Raw genomic sequence first — 19258 nt, 5'->3', positions numbered from 1 at the left:
AAGCGCAGGGCCGCGCTTAGTAACCCGATGTTTACCCTGGTTACAAGCGTAAACGTAAAAAAACAAACCGTACATACTCACCCGTCGGTGTCCTTCAGGTCCCTTGCCGTCTGCTTCCTGCTCTGAGTGCCGGCCGGAAAGTGAGAGCAGATCACAGCGGTGCTGCGCTCTGCGCCTCTCACTGTACGGCTGCACTCAGAGCAGGAAGCAGACGGCAAGGGACCTGAAGGACACCGACGGGTGAGTATGTACGGTTTGTTTTTTTACGTTTACGCTGGTAACCAGGGTAAACATCGGGTTACTAAGCGCGGCCCTGCGCTTAGTTACCCGATGTTTACCCTGGTTACCCGGGGACTTCGGCATCGCTCCAGCGCCGTGATTGCAACGTGTGACCGCAGTCTACGACGCTGGAGCGATATTCATACGATCGCTGCGACGTCACGGATCGTGCCGTCGCAGCGATGAAAATTTCAATGTGTGACGGTACCCTTAGAGTTCAGTAATCCAAGTAAATATGGTTCTAGGGAACAGATTTCTTTTGTTGGTAAAAAGGTTCCATTTTTCCATTTTCACTTACCGTGTCTTCTTAAAGCGAACCACCCTGAGAATAACACAATCATCACGTTGGCTGGTTAGTGAAATGTCCTCGTAATCAGTTGTTATCACCGAATACTGCACATTTCTCAGGCAATGGTATGAAGTATTACCAAGCACAAATTCAAGCCAAGTGATGGCCATGTACTATATGATCATGCTGAGCAGAAGCCATTCTTTAGAAGATCTTGCTCACACAATGCAGCTTTGATGGTTATGATGTCAAATGCTGACTACATTCTCAGGTTTACAATATGCACCATATTCTGACATACTTGTGCATTTTTTGGCCTATAAGTCTCTTTACACAAGCTGGGCGCTTTCCTCAAGGTGAAACTTTACCCCTAGCCTCTTACTGCAGCCTTATTTATTTGTGCCCCCTTTATAAAGGGGAGGCTTGTGAGTGGATGCTCAGCGATATCTTGCACCTGTGTGTCTTTATCATATACTATTGGGGCCTGTCTGCAGTGAACTGGTGTTTAATCCTGGATCAGTTAGTATGGCCTTTAAAGTATGTTACTTTGAAGTCTGCAATTAAATTTCCAAAGTCTACAGACAATGGGGCCAACATATTCATACAATCTAATATTTACAAGGTACAAACTTCGACTAAACACAGTGGCAAGTGAAACTTATCGGTCCAAATACAAAGTCTCCAATAGGGCTGCCAACTAGCTGGAGACTTTATTGTATTGGTCTGATAAGGGTCAAAGGAACCTTTTTGGACCTGGATACGACTACAATGTAGTAGTTACCCCCTTAAACATGCTGTTTGTCACAGTGACTCCTCCTTTTTAGAATACACTTTACACTACTTATTGGTTGGCTTACTGTATACAATATCCTGGGCCAAAATTTTGTCACAATTTTGGTGCACATTGTTGAAATTAAAGGTATTCCTCATGCCACTAAAGTACGCCCCCTTTTCGTCCAAGCCATACTCACTTGTGGAGCAAGGTGCAAAAAGTCTCTAAAACATATAAGAAATATGATACAGACCAAGTACGACAATGCTTTAGTCCAAACTGGGCAAGACTTCTGGCGCATTTTGTTTCTCCTCCAACGTATTTTGGTTTCTGATGTACGGGGCTCTCGAATGCTGCGCTTGGCTTTTCCCATCAGTCCCATATAGAATGAATGGCGTAGTGGTCGGGAATCCTACCTGTCGCTCCATTTTTGTAAAGGGGATAACAATTTTCCGTTCTGTTGATTGGTGCAGCCTGTCCCTGGAGTCGAGCCCCAACCAATCAGTAAGTTATCTCCTATCACGTGGATAGGGCATACCTTGTTTTCACCAGACAGCCCCTTAAAAAATGCTAAAGAAATACTGTGTGTATAGGCTACTTTACTTATTGCAACTCTAAAAACAGAAGGGAAGGTTTTACTATAATTCTATTATTCAATGTTTGTTTAGAATTAAAATTACCCGGTGTATTAATGCCATCAATATTTGGAGGAAAACCTTACAAAGGATTAGAAGGCTTTGAAGACTCTCACCGCGTAAACTTCAACTTCCCAGCACAGGAAATACATCCGGTCCTCTTCACACATTTGAAGCAGGGCTCTGCAGTTTCCTAGATATTCTGTCTTTGTAGAGAGCCCTATGGAGTCTGCTGGCTATTATGGGATGTGTGCATGGCTTAAATAAACCCTGGGGGTATTTACAGATGGAAAAGTTAAAAAGTAGTTTTATTGTATCTCTTTCGGTAAGGAAACTAAACAATATGAAACTATAGCCCAACTTTATTAATTGCTCTTGTGTTTAAAAAAAAGGTAATTGACCCCCAACATTTTACTAAACATAAAAAAATGCTACGTATGAAGGTATTCTAATATCTTATGATATTCTTGCCACAAACATCTTTAGCTCACATTACCAAAAAGTAAAAAAAAGAAACACAATAAATACCACTAAATATTGAGTGTGAAGCTAACCCTTATAAATCACTAACAGCTGCCAACCTTCAATCCTTCCACTGTCCTTGGAAGCTCAGATGTAAAACCTACAGCTGACCTGAAACTTATCTAAGGCTTGCCGTAAGTGTGAAGTGTAGCTCCAGTGAAAAATACAACAAAACACGAGAAGCAATGGGATGAAACTGAAAGGAAGAAGATGCAGATTAGATATTAGAAAAAACTTTTTGACATTGAGGGTGATCAATGAGTGGAACATGCTGCCACGAGAGGTGGTGAGTTCTCCTTGAATGGAAGTCTACAATGAGTTTTCCTTCAATCGAAGTCTTCAAACAAAGGCTGGACAGACATCTGTCTGAGATGGTTTAGTGAAGCCTGCGCTGCATTGAGCAGGGGATTGGACACAATGACCCTTGAGGTCCCTTCCAACTCCAACATTCTAGGATTCTATGAAAATACAAATTTTCAGTACTATTAGATCTTGATTACTGTAGTTGCATGAAGCCTTTTCTTTGAGATCATTTGTGCAGCAGAACTCTCTTAAATAATAAGAGAAGGTTGTAATTATTGTGTCCGTGTTATAGATTCCGGGATCTAGACCCCATCACTGTTTCTAGAATCCTCATAGGTCACTTTACCGTTCATTTCATCCCTTTAACGGCCTACTTTAATCAGTGCTGATGCTGCTGTGATCACAGGACTTTATTAGCTAGAAGATTCTCTCTATGCAAACAGTTCAGTATTCCCTGTGTAAGATATTCAAGCTATTTTAGCTTTTATTATTTGCAGGGAAGAAATTAATGTGATACAGTATCACAACTCTGCTCCATACTAAAACGGAGTGCGCGCATTCTGAAAGTAAATTAATCTACCATAATTAACATCATGGAGTGCCTATTTTTTTTCTAAAATTGAATTTACACCCTAAGGTGCATGTCCCAAAAGGTTTTTAAGTAAAGGTATGTAGCGCCCCCACTGCCGCAGGGCCGAGGGGTACCCGGTACCGGGCCTCTGAGTCTCTGCTCTGGGGTTGTCACGGTGGCTAGGCCCGGTCCGTGACCCTGCTGAGGGGCGTACAGTGATAGATATAATAGATGATGGGGGTGGTGAGGCTGTGGTGGTGCGGCGCAGTAAATAACGAGGACACCAGGTTGCAGTCTCTTTACCTCTTTACTGAAGATCTCTGGGTCCTCAGTCCAGAATCCGGATAACCAGGCTGCGCAAGTCCGGCCGGTCCAATGGCACCTCCAGAGTTCTCTTTACAGGTGGAAATCTGTGCCTTCCTTCTAGCGCTATGTGTTGTGGTCCTTCCCTGCTATGCTTACGGAAAGTCCCCACAACTGTTGTGTCCGTTTCTTAAGTTCCCTCACAACTCGATTAGATGATGTCCTGCTAATCCCCCGTCCCTCCCTGATGTTACGGTTGGGACGGCACCCGTATGACGGGTAGGCTCGGAGCTCTTCCGGGACCCTAGAGTCGCCCCTCTCCACAAGTTGCCCCCCAAGACTGCATAGGTGATTTTAGTGAGACAGCCCGCCTTAGACTGACTGTCCTGCCGCTGTTTAGAGTATCGCTTGAAGCTGAATATTGTAATACTTCCTCGGCGTTCAGGCCGCCGGTAGTGCGCCTCAGTAGGATGTTGCCTCGGTCTTACAGCACGACCCCTACTGGTATTCTCCTTGTTGCTTTGATCTCGTTTCTCACTCAGCACAATCTATCTCGCTTCCAGTCCCTTCTTGGGCACCGCCGCTATGCTGAGCAGGCACGGACCCGTTACGTTCGCTCAAGTTGCCAAGCCTCTGTCAGGATCCCACCCCTGACAGAGACCCTACCGAATCTTCTCCTGCAACACCCTCTGCCACAGGATGTTGCCTGGCTCCAACCCAGTCAGCTTCTGTCTAACTTCCTGCCTGACCCCCAGTTTACCCACTATGGTGGGGAGTGGCCTAGTGAATAGAACCCTTAGCTCCCCCCGGAGGCCCGGCTGTGAAATGTATTGGTGTCTGTGATACCTGATCAGATGAACTCCTTCAGTGCCATCAGACGTACCATAGCTCCCCTTAGTGGCGGAGCCACAGTACTGCAACGACCAGGACTCTGGGGCGCTGCAGGTACACGTTATAAAAATCTATACACATCTGTTGTGAATAAAATCATATGTATTATTTTCTTTTATGCTTCAATACCTTCTTAATAAGTGACCTTATAAATATCAGAATGCTCGTCTAATCTTTACTTTTTTGGCCCTTCTTTCAGTTCACTTGTTGCACGATGTAGAGGCAGAGACCCTGACTCCTGGAGTGTATCACTTACTGGGCTGCTTGCTGCAGTTTTGATATAATCACTGTTTTCTGTGCTGCAGATCTACTAGTTCTTTGTAGAACCCCTACACTGCGCATAGGCAAAAAGCTGCCAATTAGAGCTAGGGCCGTGGTAATACAGATATCATGAATATGGAGGACTACATGGCACCTGGTTAACTAGTCCTCCAGTGATAAGAACACAGTTTTATCAGCAGATTATAAAAACTGCAGCAAGCAGCCCAGTAAGTGACAAATGTCTAGAATCAGGGTCTCTGTATCCACATTATGCTACACTCAGATTAGGTGACAGATTCTGTCTGTCTTCCCTTTTTGAAAGTGTCAGGAGAAATTAAAACTCAGACATTGCGATAGAAAACTGACCCTGTTACTTCACTACTAGACCATGAAAACATAATCTCCTTCACGCTGCTTTAAAAAACCACATGTGTAAATTTAAGAAACATTAGAAAAACTAATCTGCCATCTGCGCAGTTACAGCTAGAAGCTGCCATCACAGAAGCTCGTACATTTGTATGTTTGGGAAGTATAATCCGGAGAAAGAGACAAGCGTGCGAGTGTGGAAACTAGGTGAGAGACCATGGGGCGGATATACCCCCGAACAGATGGCAAACGCATCTCTTAAAGTGACACTACCATCGTATTCAATGTCTTCACTCGTTAAATAGATTATTTCAGAAATTTGCATGATTACAAATAAAAGCAACAAAATAGCATATTTTTTTCAGCTTGTTAGTGTTGAGCATTCCGATACTGCAAGTATCGGGTATCGGCCGATACTTGCTGTATCGGAATTCCGATACCGAGATCCGATATTTTTGTGATATCGGGTATCGGTATCGAAACAACATTAATGTAAAAATGTGTAAAAGAGAGAATTAAAATAAAAAATATTGCTATACTCACCTCTCCGACGCAGCCTGCACCTTACCGAGGGAAGCGGCAGCGTTCTTTGTTTAAAATTCGCGCTTTTCTTTCCTTTACGTGAGTCCCGGCTTGTGATTGGTTGCGTGCCGCCCATGTGACCGGGACGCAACCAATCACAGCAAACCGTGACGTAATTTCAGGTCCTTCAGGATTTTAAAATTACGTTCCGGCGTTGTGATTGGTTGCGTCGCAGTCACATGGGCGACGCAACCAATCACAGCAAGCCGTGACGTAATTTCAGGTCCTTAAGGATTTTAAAATTACGTCCCGGCTTTGTGATTGGTTGCGTCGCAGTCACATGGGAGACGCAACCAATCACAAGCCGTGACGTCACGGGAGGCTGGACACGCGCGCATTTTAAAATGGGCGCGTGTCCAGCCTCCCGTGACGTCCCGGCTTGTGATTGGTTAATGGCGGCCATGTTGCCGGGACGCGGACCAATCACAGCAAGCCGTGACGTAATTTCGTCACGGCTTGCTGTGATTGGTCCGCGTCCCGGCAACATGGCCGCCCTGACCAATCACAAGCTGGGACTTCACGTAACCAAGTAAAAGCGCGAATTTTAAACAAACAACGCTGCCGGTTCCCTCGCTGAGGTCCAGGCTGCGTCGGACAGGTGAGTATAGCGATATTTTTTATTTTAATTCTTTCTTTTACACATTTATATGGATCCCAGGGCCTGAAGGAGAGTTTCCTCTCCTTCAGACCCTGGGAACCATCAGGAATACCGTCCGATACTTGAGTCCCATTGACTTGTATTGGTATCGGGTATCGGTATCGGATTGGATCCGATACTTTGCCGGTATCGGCCGATACTTTCCGATACCGATACTTTCAAGTATCGGACGGTATCGCTCAACACTACAGCTTGTGCATTATTTTTGACGCCAAAGGGCTGAAAAACTCACAGCAAACTTTTTTTATCAACGGGTCATCAATACTTTATTATGGTGGGATGCAAAAAAAATTGCAGCCACAGAAATCAGGCATACATGTTTTTTTTTTCTAAAATTTCAGCAAGTGCACTTTGAAACAAGTCCGTGAAATGTTCTTAAAATCCTATTCACCTGAGGACCTACAAATTTATTTTTCACGTTATACCCAATGTATACTCCCCTATAGAAATCTAAGGTGAAAAAAACACCACAAAAAAAAAGCCAAAGACAGAGGATGAGGCAATGAGAAGATATGGATAGACCCCAAATGCAGTAAATAGGGTCCATGTTAAAAGTTTGGTTATACAGCCCTGAATGATGTTATTCCACTGCGGTGTCCATTACGCGTCAACTACAGCATCGTTTTTTGCGTATATCCAGAGTTGTGACTTTGCTCCATGAATTAGTAATATATTGTAATAACTTTGCGTGAATTTAACCTGTACTATGACATCATCAATGTATGTTTTTCTTCCTGTGCACTATCTGCATGGTGACATGTTGGTGTGCGGCAGTGGCGTAACTACAAAGTTATGGGCCCCGGTGCAAACTTCCAAATGGGGCCCCCCCGGAGCCCTGCCATACAACTCAAGGTAACCCCCATAGAATACAACGCAGCCCCCCTCATAGTGCTCCATACCGTTGATTATTGCCCCATAGATGCTCCATATAAAGCTGCCCCATATATAATGCTCTGCACCGTTCATTATGGCCCCATAGATGCTCCATAGAAAGCTGTGCCATATATAATGCTCTGCACCGTTCATTATGGCCCCATAGATGCTCCATAGAAAGTTGTGCCATATATAATGCTCTGCACCGTTCATTATGGCCCCATAGATGCTCCATATAAAGCTGTGCCATATATAATGCTCTGCACCGTTCATTATGGCCCCATAGATGCTCCATAGAAAGCTGTGCCATATATAATGCTCTGCACCGTTCATTATGGCCCCATAGATGCTCCATAGAAAGCTGTGCCATATACAATGCTCTGCACCGTTCATTATGGGGGGTGGGGTTAGAACAGTTAGTAATTTAAGAAAGAATAGAGGTACAGAGAGTAACATCAAGTGCATGTATACTAATGCCAGAAGCCTCGCCAACAAAATGGATGAATTAGAACTAATGTTGTTGGAGCATAATTATGACATGGTGGGGATATCTGAAACATGGCTGGATGAGAGCCATGACTGGGCTGTTAACTTGCAGGGCTATAGTCTGTTCAGAAATGACCGTACAGATAAGCGAGGGGGAGGGGTGTGTCTGTATGTAAAATCGACCTTAAAACCCATCCTGCGTGATAATATAGGTGAATCTAATGAAAATGTAGAGTCTCTGTGGGTGGAGATAAGGGGAGGGGGAAAAAATAATAAATTACTGATAGGGGTTTGTTATAAATCTCCAAAACTAATGGAAGCAATGGAGAATATCCTCGTAAAGCAAATAGATGAAGCTGCGACTCAAGGAGAAGTCATTATTATGGGGGACTTCAACTACCCTGAAATAGATTGGGGAACAGAAACCTGCAGTTCCAGCAAAGGTAATCGTTTTTTGACAACTATGAGAGACAATTACCTTTCACAACTGGTTCAGGACCCAACAAGGAGGGGGGCACTGCTAGACCTAATATTAACCAACTGGCCAGACCGCATATCAAATATAAGGGTTGGGGGTCACTTGGGGAATAGTGATCACAAAATAATAAGTTTTCATGTAACCTTTAATAAGATGTGTAGTAGGGGGGTGACAAGGACACTAAACTTCAGGAGGGCAAATTTCCAACGGATGAGAGAGGATCTTGGTGCAATTAACTGGGACGATATCCTGAGACACAAAAATACACAAAGAAAATGGGAGACATTTATTAGCATCCTGGATAGGACCTGTGCACAGTATATACCGTATGGGAATAAACATACTAGAAATAGGAGGAAACCAATATGGCTAAATAGAGCTGTAAGGGGCGCAATAAGGGACAAAAAGAAAGCATTTAGAGAATTAAAGGAAGTAGGTAGTGAGGAGGCATTAAATAAATACAGAAAATTAAATACATTCTGTAAAAAGCAAATCAAGGCAGCAAAGATTGAGACAGAGAGACTCATTGCCAGAGAGAGTAAAAATAATCCCAAAATATTTTTTAACTATATAAATAGTAAGAAACTAAAAAATGACAGTGTTGGCCCCCTTAAAAATAGTCTGGGTGAAATGGTGGATGAGGATGAGGAAAAAGCCAATATGCTAAATGACTTTTTTTCATCAGTATTTACAAAAGAAAATCCCATGGCAGACAAAATGACTAGTGATAAAAATTCCCCATTAAATGTCACCTGCTTAACCCAGCAGGAAGTACAGCGGCGTCTAAAAATAACTAAAATTGACAAATCTCCGGGCCCGGATGGGATACACCCCCGAGTACTGCAGGAACTAAGTACAGTCATTGATAGACCATTATTTTTAATCTTTAAAGAGTCCATAATAACAGGGTCTGTACCACAGGACTGGCGTATAGCAAATGTGGTGCCAATATTCAAAAAAGGGGCAAAAACTGAACTCGGTAATTATAGGCCAGTAAGTTTAACCTCTACTGTGGGTAAAATCCTGGAGGGCATTCAAAGGGATGCTATGCTGGAGTATCTGAAGAGGAATAACCTCATGACCCTGTATAAGCACGGGTTTACTAGGGACCGTTCATGTCAGACTAATTTGATCAGCTTCTATGAAGAGGTAAGTTCAGGACTGGACCAAGGGAACCCAGTGGACGTAGTATATATGGACTTTTCCAAAGCTTTTGATACGGTGCCACACAAAAGGTTGTTACATAAAATGAGAGTAATGGGGATAGGGGAAAATATGTGTAAGTGGGTTGAGAGCTGGCTCAGGGATAGGAAACAAAGGGTGGTTATTAATGGAGCACACTCGGACTGGGTCACGGTTAGCAGTGGGGTACCACAGGGGTCAGTATTGGGCCCTCTTCTTTTTAACATATTTATTAATGACCTTGTAGGGGGCATTCAGAGTAGAATTTCAATATTTGCAGATGACACTAAACTCTGCAGGGTAATCAATACAGGGGAGGACAATTTTATATTACAGGATGATTTATGTAAACTAGAAGCTTGGGCTGATAAATGGCAAATGAGCTTTAATGGGGATAAATGTAAGGTCATGCACTTGGGTAGAAGTAATAAGATGTATAACTATGTGCTTAATTCTAAAACTCTGGGCAAAACCGTCAATGAAAAAGACCTGGGTGTATGGGTGGATGACAAACTCATATTCAGTGGCCAGTGTCAGGCAGCTGCTACAAAGGCAAATAAAATAATGGGATGTATTAAAAGAGGCATAGATGCTCATGAGGAGAACATAATTTTACCTCTATACAAGTCACTAGTTCGACCACACTTAGAATACTGTGCACAGTTCTGGTCTCCGGTGTATAAGACATAGCTGAACTGGAGCGGGTGCAGAGAAGAGCGACCAAGGTTATTAGAGGACTGGGGGGTCTGCAATACCAAGATAGGTTATTACACTTGGGGCTATTTAGTTTGGAAAAACGAAGACTAAGGGGTGATCTTATGTTAATGTATAAATATATGAGGGGACAGTACAAAGACCTTTCTGATGATCTTTTTAATCGTAGACCTGAGACAGGGACAAGGGGGCATCCTGTACGTCTGGAGGAAAGAAGGTTTAAGCATAATAACAGACGCGGATTCTTTACTGTAAGAGCAGTGAGACTATGGAACTCTCTGCCGTATGATGTTGTAATGAGTGATTCATTAATTAAATTTAAGAGGGGACTGGATACCTTTCTGGAAAAGTATAATGTTACAGGGTATATACACTAGATTCCTTGATAAGGCGTTGATCCAGGGAACTAGTCTGATTGCCGTATGTGGAGTCGGGAAGGAATTTTTTTCCCCATGGTGGAGTTACTCTTTGCCACATGGTTTTTTTTGCCTTCCCCTGGATCAACATGTTAGGGCATGTTAGGTTAGGCTATGGGTTGAACTAGATGGACTTACAGTCTTCCTTCAACCTTAATAACTATGTATGTAACTATGTATTATGGCCCCATAGATGCTCCATAGAAAGCTGTGCCATATATAATGCTCTGCACCGTTCATTATGCCCCATAGATGCTCCATAGAAAGCTGTGCCATATATAATGCTCTGCACCGTTCATTATGGCCCCATGGATACTCCATAGAAAGCTGTGCCATATATAATGCTCTGCACCATTCATTATTGCCCCATAGATGCTCCATAGAAAGCTGTGCCATGTATTATGCTCTGCACCGGTCATTATGGCCCCATAGATACTCCATATAAAGCTGTGCCATATATAATGCTCTGCACCGTTCATTATGGCCCCATAAGATGCTCCGCACAGCCACTTGCCCCTTATAGTGCTGCACAAGTGTTATGGCCCCATAAGATGCTCCGCACAGCCACTGCCCCTTATAGTGCTGCACAAGTGTTATGGCCCCATAAGATGCTCCGCACAGCCACTGCTCCTTATAGTGTTGCACAAGTGTTATGGCCCCATAAGATGCTCCGCACAGCCACTGCCCCTTATAGTGCTGCACAAGTGTTATGGCCCCGTAAGATGCTCCGCACAGTCACTGCCCCTTATAGTGCTGCACAATTGTTATGGCCCCATAAGATGCTCCGCACAGTCACTGCCCCTTATGCTTTTGCTGCCATAAAAAAAATAAATCACATACTCACCTCACCTCTCTCTCTTCGCTCAGGCCCCCGGCACTTTCAATATTTACCTGGCTGCTCCTCGTGCGGCTCCGTCTTCGGCACTGACGTTCAGCAGAGGGCGCGCACTGACTACGTCACCGCGCCCTCTGACCTGAGCGTCACTGCCAGAGGATGCTGATGACAGAGCCGCACCGGAACGAGGAGCGGTAAATATCGCGCAGCGCTGTATACTCACCTACTCCCGGCAAGGTCCCTGGACGTCCCTGCTTCTTCCAGCGCTGCAGATTCTTCCTGTATTGAGCGGTCACAGTTACCGTTCAATACAGAAATGAATATGCGGCTCCACCCCTATGGGAGGTGGAGTTGCATATTCATTTCTGTAATGAGCGGGACCATGTGACCGCTCAGTGCAGGAAGAATCTGCAGCGCTGGAAGAAGCAGGGACGTCCTGGGACCGTGCCGGGAGTAGGTAAGTATAATTAGAGAGCAGTGACGGCTCCCTGCTGCGGGTCACTCACAAATGGTGGATCATCATCAATCATGGGTCATTTCATTCTCCTTCACTCCTGTCCATGGGGCCCCTAAGTAGTCTGGGCCCTGTCGCATCTGCGACCGCGGTAGTTACGCCCCTGGTGTGCGGTATTATTGTGCTCTGATTGTATGGTGTGCCTTGTGCTGTGACATCACTTTGTGCATTATCCCTGTTCTTTTACATTAGTATTTGCATGATTCCACTGGTGTAACTTTATTTTACTGCTACAGTGCCTTGCAAAAGTATTCGGCCCCCTGGAACTTTTCAACCTTTTCCCACATATCATGCTTCAAACATAAAGATACCAAATGTAAATTTTTGGTGAAGAATCAACAACAAGTGGAACACAATTGTGAAGTTGAACGAAATGTATTGGTTATTTTACATTTTTGTGGAAATTCAAAAACTGAAAAGTGGGGCGTGCAATATTATTCGATCCTTTTACTTTCAGTGCAGCAAACTCACTCCAGAAGTTCATTGTGGATCTCTGAATGATCCGATGTTGTCCCAAATGCCTAATGATGATAAATATAATCCACCTGTGTGTAATCAAGTCTCCGTATAAATGCATCTGCTCTGTGATAGTCTCAGGCTTCTGTTTGAAGCACAGAGAGCATCATGAAGACCAAGGAACACAACAGGCAGGTCCATGATACTGTTGTGGAGAAGATTAAAGCCAGATTTGGATACAAAATGATTTCCAAAACTTTAAACATCCCAAGAAGCACTGTGCAAGTGATCATATTGAAATGGAAGGAGTATCATACCACTGCAAATCTACCAAGACCTGGCCGTCCCTCTAAACTTTCATCTCAAACAAGGAGAAGACTGATCAGAGATGCAGCCAAGAGGCCCATGATCACTCTGGATGAACTGCAGAGATCTACAGCTGAGGTGGGACAGTCTGTCCATAGGACAACAATCAGTTGTACACTGCACAAATCTGGCCTTTATGGAAGAGTGGCAAGAAGAAAGCCATTTCTCAAAGATATCCATAAAAAGAGTTGTTTAAAGTTTGCAACAAGCCACCTGGGAGACACACCAAACATGTGGAAGAAGGTGCTCTGGTCAGATGAAACCAAAATTGAACTTTTTGGCAACAATGCCAAACGATATGTTTGGCGTAAAGGCAACACAGCTCATCACCCTGAACACACCATCCCCACTGTCAAACATGGTGGTGGCAGCATCATGGTTTGGGCCTGTTTTTCTTCAGCAGGGACAGGGAAGATGGTTAAAATTGATGGGAAGATGGATGGAGCCAAATACAGGACCATTCTTGAAGAAAACCTGTTGTAGTCTGCAAAAGACCTGAGACAGGGATGGAGATTTGTCTTCCAACAAGACAATGATCCCAAACATAAAGCAAAATCTACAATGGAATGGTTCACAAATAAATGTATCCAGGTGTTAGAATGGCCAAGTCACAGTCCAGACCTCAATCCAATCGAGAATCTGTGGAAAAAGCTGAAAACTGCTGTTCACAAACGATATCCATCAAACCTCACTGAGCTCGAGCTGTTTGCCAAGAAAGAATGGGCAAGAATTTCAGTCTCTCGATGTACAAAACTGATAGAGACACACCCCAAGCGACTTGCAGCTGTAATTGCAGCAAAAGGTGGCGCAGCAAAGTATTAAGTTAAAGGGGTCGAATAATATTGCACGCCCCACTTATCAGTTTTTGAATTTCCACAAAAATTTAAAATAACCAATACATTTCGTTCAACATCACAATTGTGTTCCACTTGTTGATTCTTCACCAAAAATTTACATTTGGTATCTTTATGTTTGAAGCATGATATGTGGGAAAAGGTTGAAAAGTTCCAGGGAGCCGAATACTTTCGCAAGGCACTGTACATCACCATGTGAATTATTTCTGTGCTTGGACATTACTGTGGGCATTATTCGTTTACTGTGAACATGATTCCTGTGCTGAAATTACAATCGAAAGAGCCAAAAAGGAACAGACTGAAAAAAGGCCAAGTAACGATAACAATATATAACAGACTTTATTAGATCAAGATAAAATTACATATAGGGGGGAGGGACAGCCAGTAACAGGGCGCTAGTCAAAAGTCTGTACCCATATACACATATATGTATATAAACAACAAATAGAAAAAAAAAATAATTTTTATTTTAACAAAATCAATCATGTTATTACAAAATAAGTTAATATTAGACAGAAAGTTCCTAGATGTAAAGAAATATATATGTATAAATAGATGTCAGAGGATCACATCCTATTTAGCAACATGTATAGAAAATATAGACATCAGCACCATGAGGTAGACTGTTTGAAAGGATTTCTATAACCAAAAAGATAAAGTGCCCTGTCACACCCTCTGAAGGCAGAAGCCGAAACGTGCGTCGAGGTGGGGGCATCATCGTGTCTCCTGGTTCCTGACTGCTACCCAGGTACATAGTGGTGAAAATGGGTGTATGTGTCCAAATCTTGGCTGCTTATAAAAATGGATGGAAGATGATATTCTTCAAATCTTTATTTCAAAACCGGTTAATAGTCAATGCGTTTTGAGGTCATGCAGGACCTCTTCCTCAGGACAAAACTTTACAACTTGTTGTAAGATTTTTGCCATGAGGAAGACGTCTTGCATGACCTTGAAACGCGTTGACTATTAACCGTTTTTCAAATAAAGCTTTGAAGAATATAGTCTGCCATCGATCTTTATCAGCAGAGCAGATTTGGACACATACCCAGGTACATAGTGGTGAAACCGGGTGTAACAGTCAGGAGCCAGGGGACACAAGATGATGCGCCTACCTCGACCTGCGTTTTGGAGTCTGCCTTCGTCAGAGAGTGTGACGGGGCACTTTATCTTTTTGGTGATAGAAATCCTTTCAAACACACTACCTCATGGTGCTGATGTTGATATTTTCTATATATGTTGCCAAATAATATGTGATCCTCTGACATTTATTTATACTTATATACTTATTTACATCTAGGAATTGTCTATCTACTATGAACTTATTTTGTGATACCTTGGATTGATTTTTTTTTCTATTTGGTACAGAATAATATTATGTACAGTATGTCTATATACTGTATAATTGTCTAAGGGGTACTTCCGTTTTTCTGTCTGCAACTTCCGTCACGGAAATCCCGCGTCGCTGATTGGTCTCGCCAGCTGCCTGTCATGGCTGCCGCGACCAATCAGCGACGGGCACAGTCCGATTAGTCCCTCCCTACTCCCCTGCAGTCAGTGCCCGGTGCCCGCATACTGCCCTCCGGTCACCGCAAACACGGGGTTAATGCCAGCAGTAACGGACCACGTTATGGCGCAGGTAATGCACTCCATTACCACTGCTATTAACCCTGTGTGTCCCCAACTTTTTACTATTGATGCTGCCTATGCGGCATCAATAGTAAAAAGATCTAATGTTAAAAATGATAAAAAAAAAAAAAAAAGGCTATTCTCACCTTACGTCGTCGGACGATGCGCTCGCGCCCGCCGCCATCTTCCGTTCCCAGAGATGCATTGCGAAATTACCCAGAAGACTTAGCGGTCTCGCGAGACTGCTAAGTCTCCTGGCTAATTTCGCAACGCATCCTGGGAACGGAAGATGGCGGCAGCCGCGCGCGCATCGCCAGAGCTTCGCTGGATCCCTGCGGGTGAGTATATAACTATTTTTTATTTTAATTATTTTTTTTAACAGGGACATGGTGCCCACACTGCTAAATACTATGAGGGCTGTGTTATATACTGCGTGGGCTGAGTTATATACTACATGGCTGCTAGATACTGCGTGGCCTGTGCTATATACTATGTGGGCAATGTTATATACTACATGGCTGCTATATACTGCGTGGGCTGCGTTATATATTACATGGCTGCTATATACTGCGTGGGCTGTGCTACATACTATGTGGGCAATGTTATATACTGCGTGGGCTGTGTTATACACTGTTTGGGCTGTGTTATATACTGCGTGGGCTGTGCTATATACTACGTGCCCTGTGTTATATACTGCGTGGCCTGTGTTATATGCTACGTCGCCTGTGTTATATACTGCGTGGCTGCTATATACTGCGTGGGCTGTTATATACTGTTTGGGCTGTGTTATATACTGCATGGCCACTGTTATATACTGCGTGGGCTGTGTTATATACTGTTTGGGCTGTGTTATATACTGTTTGGGCTGTGTTATATACTGCGTGGCCTGTATTAACGCATCGGGTATTCTACAATATGTATGTATGCATGTATATAGCAGCCACATAGTATATAGCACAGGCCACGTAGTATTTGTCTGCTATATACTACATGGCTCCTATATACTACGTGGCCTGTGCTATATACTGTGTGGCTGCTATATACAGACATACATACATATTCTAGAATACCCGATGCGTTAGAATCGGGCCACCATCTAGTATATAATATATATATGTGTGTATATATATATATATATATATATATATATACACACACACACACATACACACACATATATATATATATATACACTCAGACATTTGACTAGCGCCTGCTTACTGGATGTTCTTCCACCTTATATGTAATTTTATCTTGATCACTACCAAGGATGGACACATGAATGCATCTTGTGTTTTATGCTTGATCAAAATTATAGGCGGCAGCATACACCCTGGCTACCATTGGATACATGCTTACCTTTTTAATTGCACAAATGTTTTCTGCATTGTATACTACTTGTAGTATTGGTGATTCTGTATCTTCATCTTCTCTTCATTCACTGATACGATATTCCTCTTACAGGTCTTCAGTGCACTCGTGACCGCCTCACCTTCAGCTTCTGTCGCACATTGAGAATCCTTGGCCGTTGTTCCTTACCTACAGTCCAGGCTCAATGCTGCCAAACTTGCCAGTCTCATACTCAAAGCTCGCGTGAACTCAGTAATCAACGGGTGTCTCGGAGGTGAGGACGATTGCCATGTCTCTAATCTCAGGGACCAAACGATTGTACCAAACTTGGTTATCTCCATCTCGGCTAAAGAAGGTCCACAGATCCGTCCCTGCAGTTTTATTTCTGCTCTATCAAAGGGATAGAAGAGCGCTGCATTGCATCTAGGAATTGTTTGACTTTTTTTTGCTTCCAGTTTCCCATATGCAGTAATCCTGTCCAAAAATACACTTAACTTTGGATTTTTGGTGCTAATTTCCTGCAAGTGACCTCTTATGAAACTCTTGATAATTCACTGGCTGGCCAGTGGAGGAATCGAATGCTCCTTATAAAATTCTGCTTCTTGGTGCTGTAGGTTCCTCAAGGATTAGTAACATTAACAAACAAATATGGTATAATCTATATTATTGTTGCATCTTAAAGACAAGAGGAAGTCTATCTCTACTTTCTGGCCTACACTATTTCCTTCTGTAGCATTGTGCACTGTTCATGATGTGGATTTCTGCCACACGAGCCCTTCACTGTTGAAGCCGACTGACCCGAAAGGTGAAAAGTATGACAAAGACTTGTGAAAGTACAGATCGTAAGTGACAAATCCAACATACGTATAACGGAATATACCGATATATACCATTTGTGGACCACTTCTCCCCAACCATTGTTGGCCATATGTGCACATTATGCTTTCCAATTGGACCAGTACCAGCCTCTGTGGTACTGGAAATAGCGGCCTTAGCACTACAGACACCATACCTCATGGATAAATCCACAGAAAACTGTCTTACTAGTCTGTATGGCACTGAAGAGTTGGGGCATTAAGAAGAGTCTACGGCTTAAAGACTGAAGTCAGTGTAAGAGACTCAGAAATGTAGCAAAGCAAAGGAAATAGCCATGTATCTTACACTTGTGGTTTGCAATATCAATACCTTTCCTTAATGAAAATTGGTGCTATCATTGGAAGTAATCACTGTCCGTATCCTTTATACAGCTGACTAGCCTGGTGAAGAGACCGCCATTCTCTTTATGGAGACTCTAGGTGCCAATACCCAATAAGTTACTTACCCATTTTCACTACACATTTTGTATGCCAATTAAATGTAAACATTTTAATTGTCAATGCATTATTATCTATCATAAATACATACAACACTGGTTACCATATTTCTCCTGAAATCGTGTTTGCACTTAATTAATGACTGGACCTTATGGTATATTGCTTGATTACTTTGCTCGTTAATCTGTTCTGCCTGTCTATGCGGAGCTTCACTAGTAGTTCGGGACATTAAAGGGAATATATAAGTGAGATCAACCCTCCTAAGCCGTCTACATGGGCAGATTGTCATGTGATCTATGACTGGCCCATAGATTTTAACAGCTCAGTTGCATATAAGAAAAACGTGAATTTCTCTGGAATAAGATATCGGTTTGTAGATATTAAGGAATCATTGTATTCAACTTCCTACAACAGTTAGGGTCAACCCTCTTAAACTACATGGGCATGTACAGTGGGGAAAAAAAGTATTTAGTCAGCCACCAAGTGTGCAAGTTCTCCCACTTAAAAAGGTGAGAGAGGCCTGTAATTGACATCATAGGTAGACCACAACTATGAGAATCAAAATGAGAAAACAAATCCAGAAAATCACCTCGTCTGATTTGGCAAGATTTATTTTGCAACTTATGGTGGAAAATAAGTATTTGGTCACCTAAAAACATGCAAGATTTCTGGCTCTCACAGACCTGTAACTTCTTCTTTAAGAGGCTCCTCTGTCCTCCACTCATTACCTGTACTAATGGCACCTGTTTGAACTTGTTATCAGTATAAAAGACACCTGTACACAACCTCAAACAGTCACCCTCCAAACTCCACTATGGTGAAGCCCAAAGAGCTGTCGAGGGGCACCAGAAACAAAATTGTAGCCCTGCACCAGGCTGGGAAGACTGAATCTGCAATAGGCAAGCAGCTTGGCGTGATGACATCAACTGTGGGAGCAATAATAAGAAAATGGAAGACATACAAGACCACTGATAATCTCCCTCGATCTGGGGTTCCATGCAAGATCTCACCCCGCAGGGTCAAAATGATCACAAGAACGGTGAGCAAAAATCCCAGAACCACATGCGTGGACTTAGTGAATGTCCTGAATAGAGCTGTGACCACCGTAACAAAGGCTACCATCAGTAACACACCACGCCACCAGGGACTCAGATCCTGCAATGCCAGACGTGTCCCCCTGCTTAAGCCAGTACATATCCGGGCCCGTCTGAAGTTTGCTAGAGAGCATTTGGATTATCCAGAAGAGTATTGGGAGAATGCCATATGGTATGATGAAACCAGAGTAGAACTGTTTGGTAGAAACAAAACTCGTCGTGTTTAGAGGAGACAGAATGCTGAGTTGCATCCAAAGAACACCATACCT

The 19258-nt window shown here is 43.1% G+C and overlaps 1 protein-coding gene across 2 annotated transcripts in view; it reads left to right on the top strand.

The window, feature by feature from the left end:
• The window catches only part of ADAMTS7 (ADAM metallopeptidase with thrombospondin type 1 motif 7), a 155045-nt gene extending 137035 nt beyond the window's left edge, over window positions 1-18010 (top strand). Inside the window, exon 24 of one of the 2 annotated variants that reach the window (XM_077263192.1) lies at window positions 16697-18010. In XM_077263192.1, the coding sequence (XP_077119307.1) occupies window positions 16697-16860 (164 nt within the window). In that variant the 3' untranslated portion in view covers window positions 16861-18010. The remainder of the gene's footprint in view (window positions 1-16696) is intronic. The other variant, XM_077263193.1, reaches the window with a different exon arrangement.
• The last annotated feature ends 1248 nt before the right edge of the window (window positions 18011-19258 follow it).

This window comes from Ranitomeya variabilis, chromosome 5 (genome assembly GCF_051348905.1).
Source record: "Ranitomeya variabilis isolate aRanVar5 chromosome 5, aRanVar5.hap1, whole genome shotgun sequence".
Lineage (NCBI taxonomy): Eukaryota > Metazoa > Chordata > Amphibia > Anura > Dendrobatidae > Ranitomeya > Ranitomeya variabilis.
Note: the sequence above shows the minus strand (reverse complement) of the source record. Positions and strands in the feature narration are given on the sequence as shown.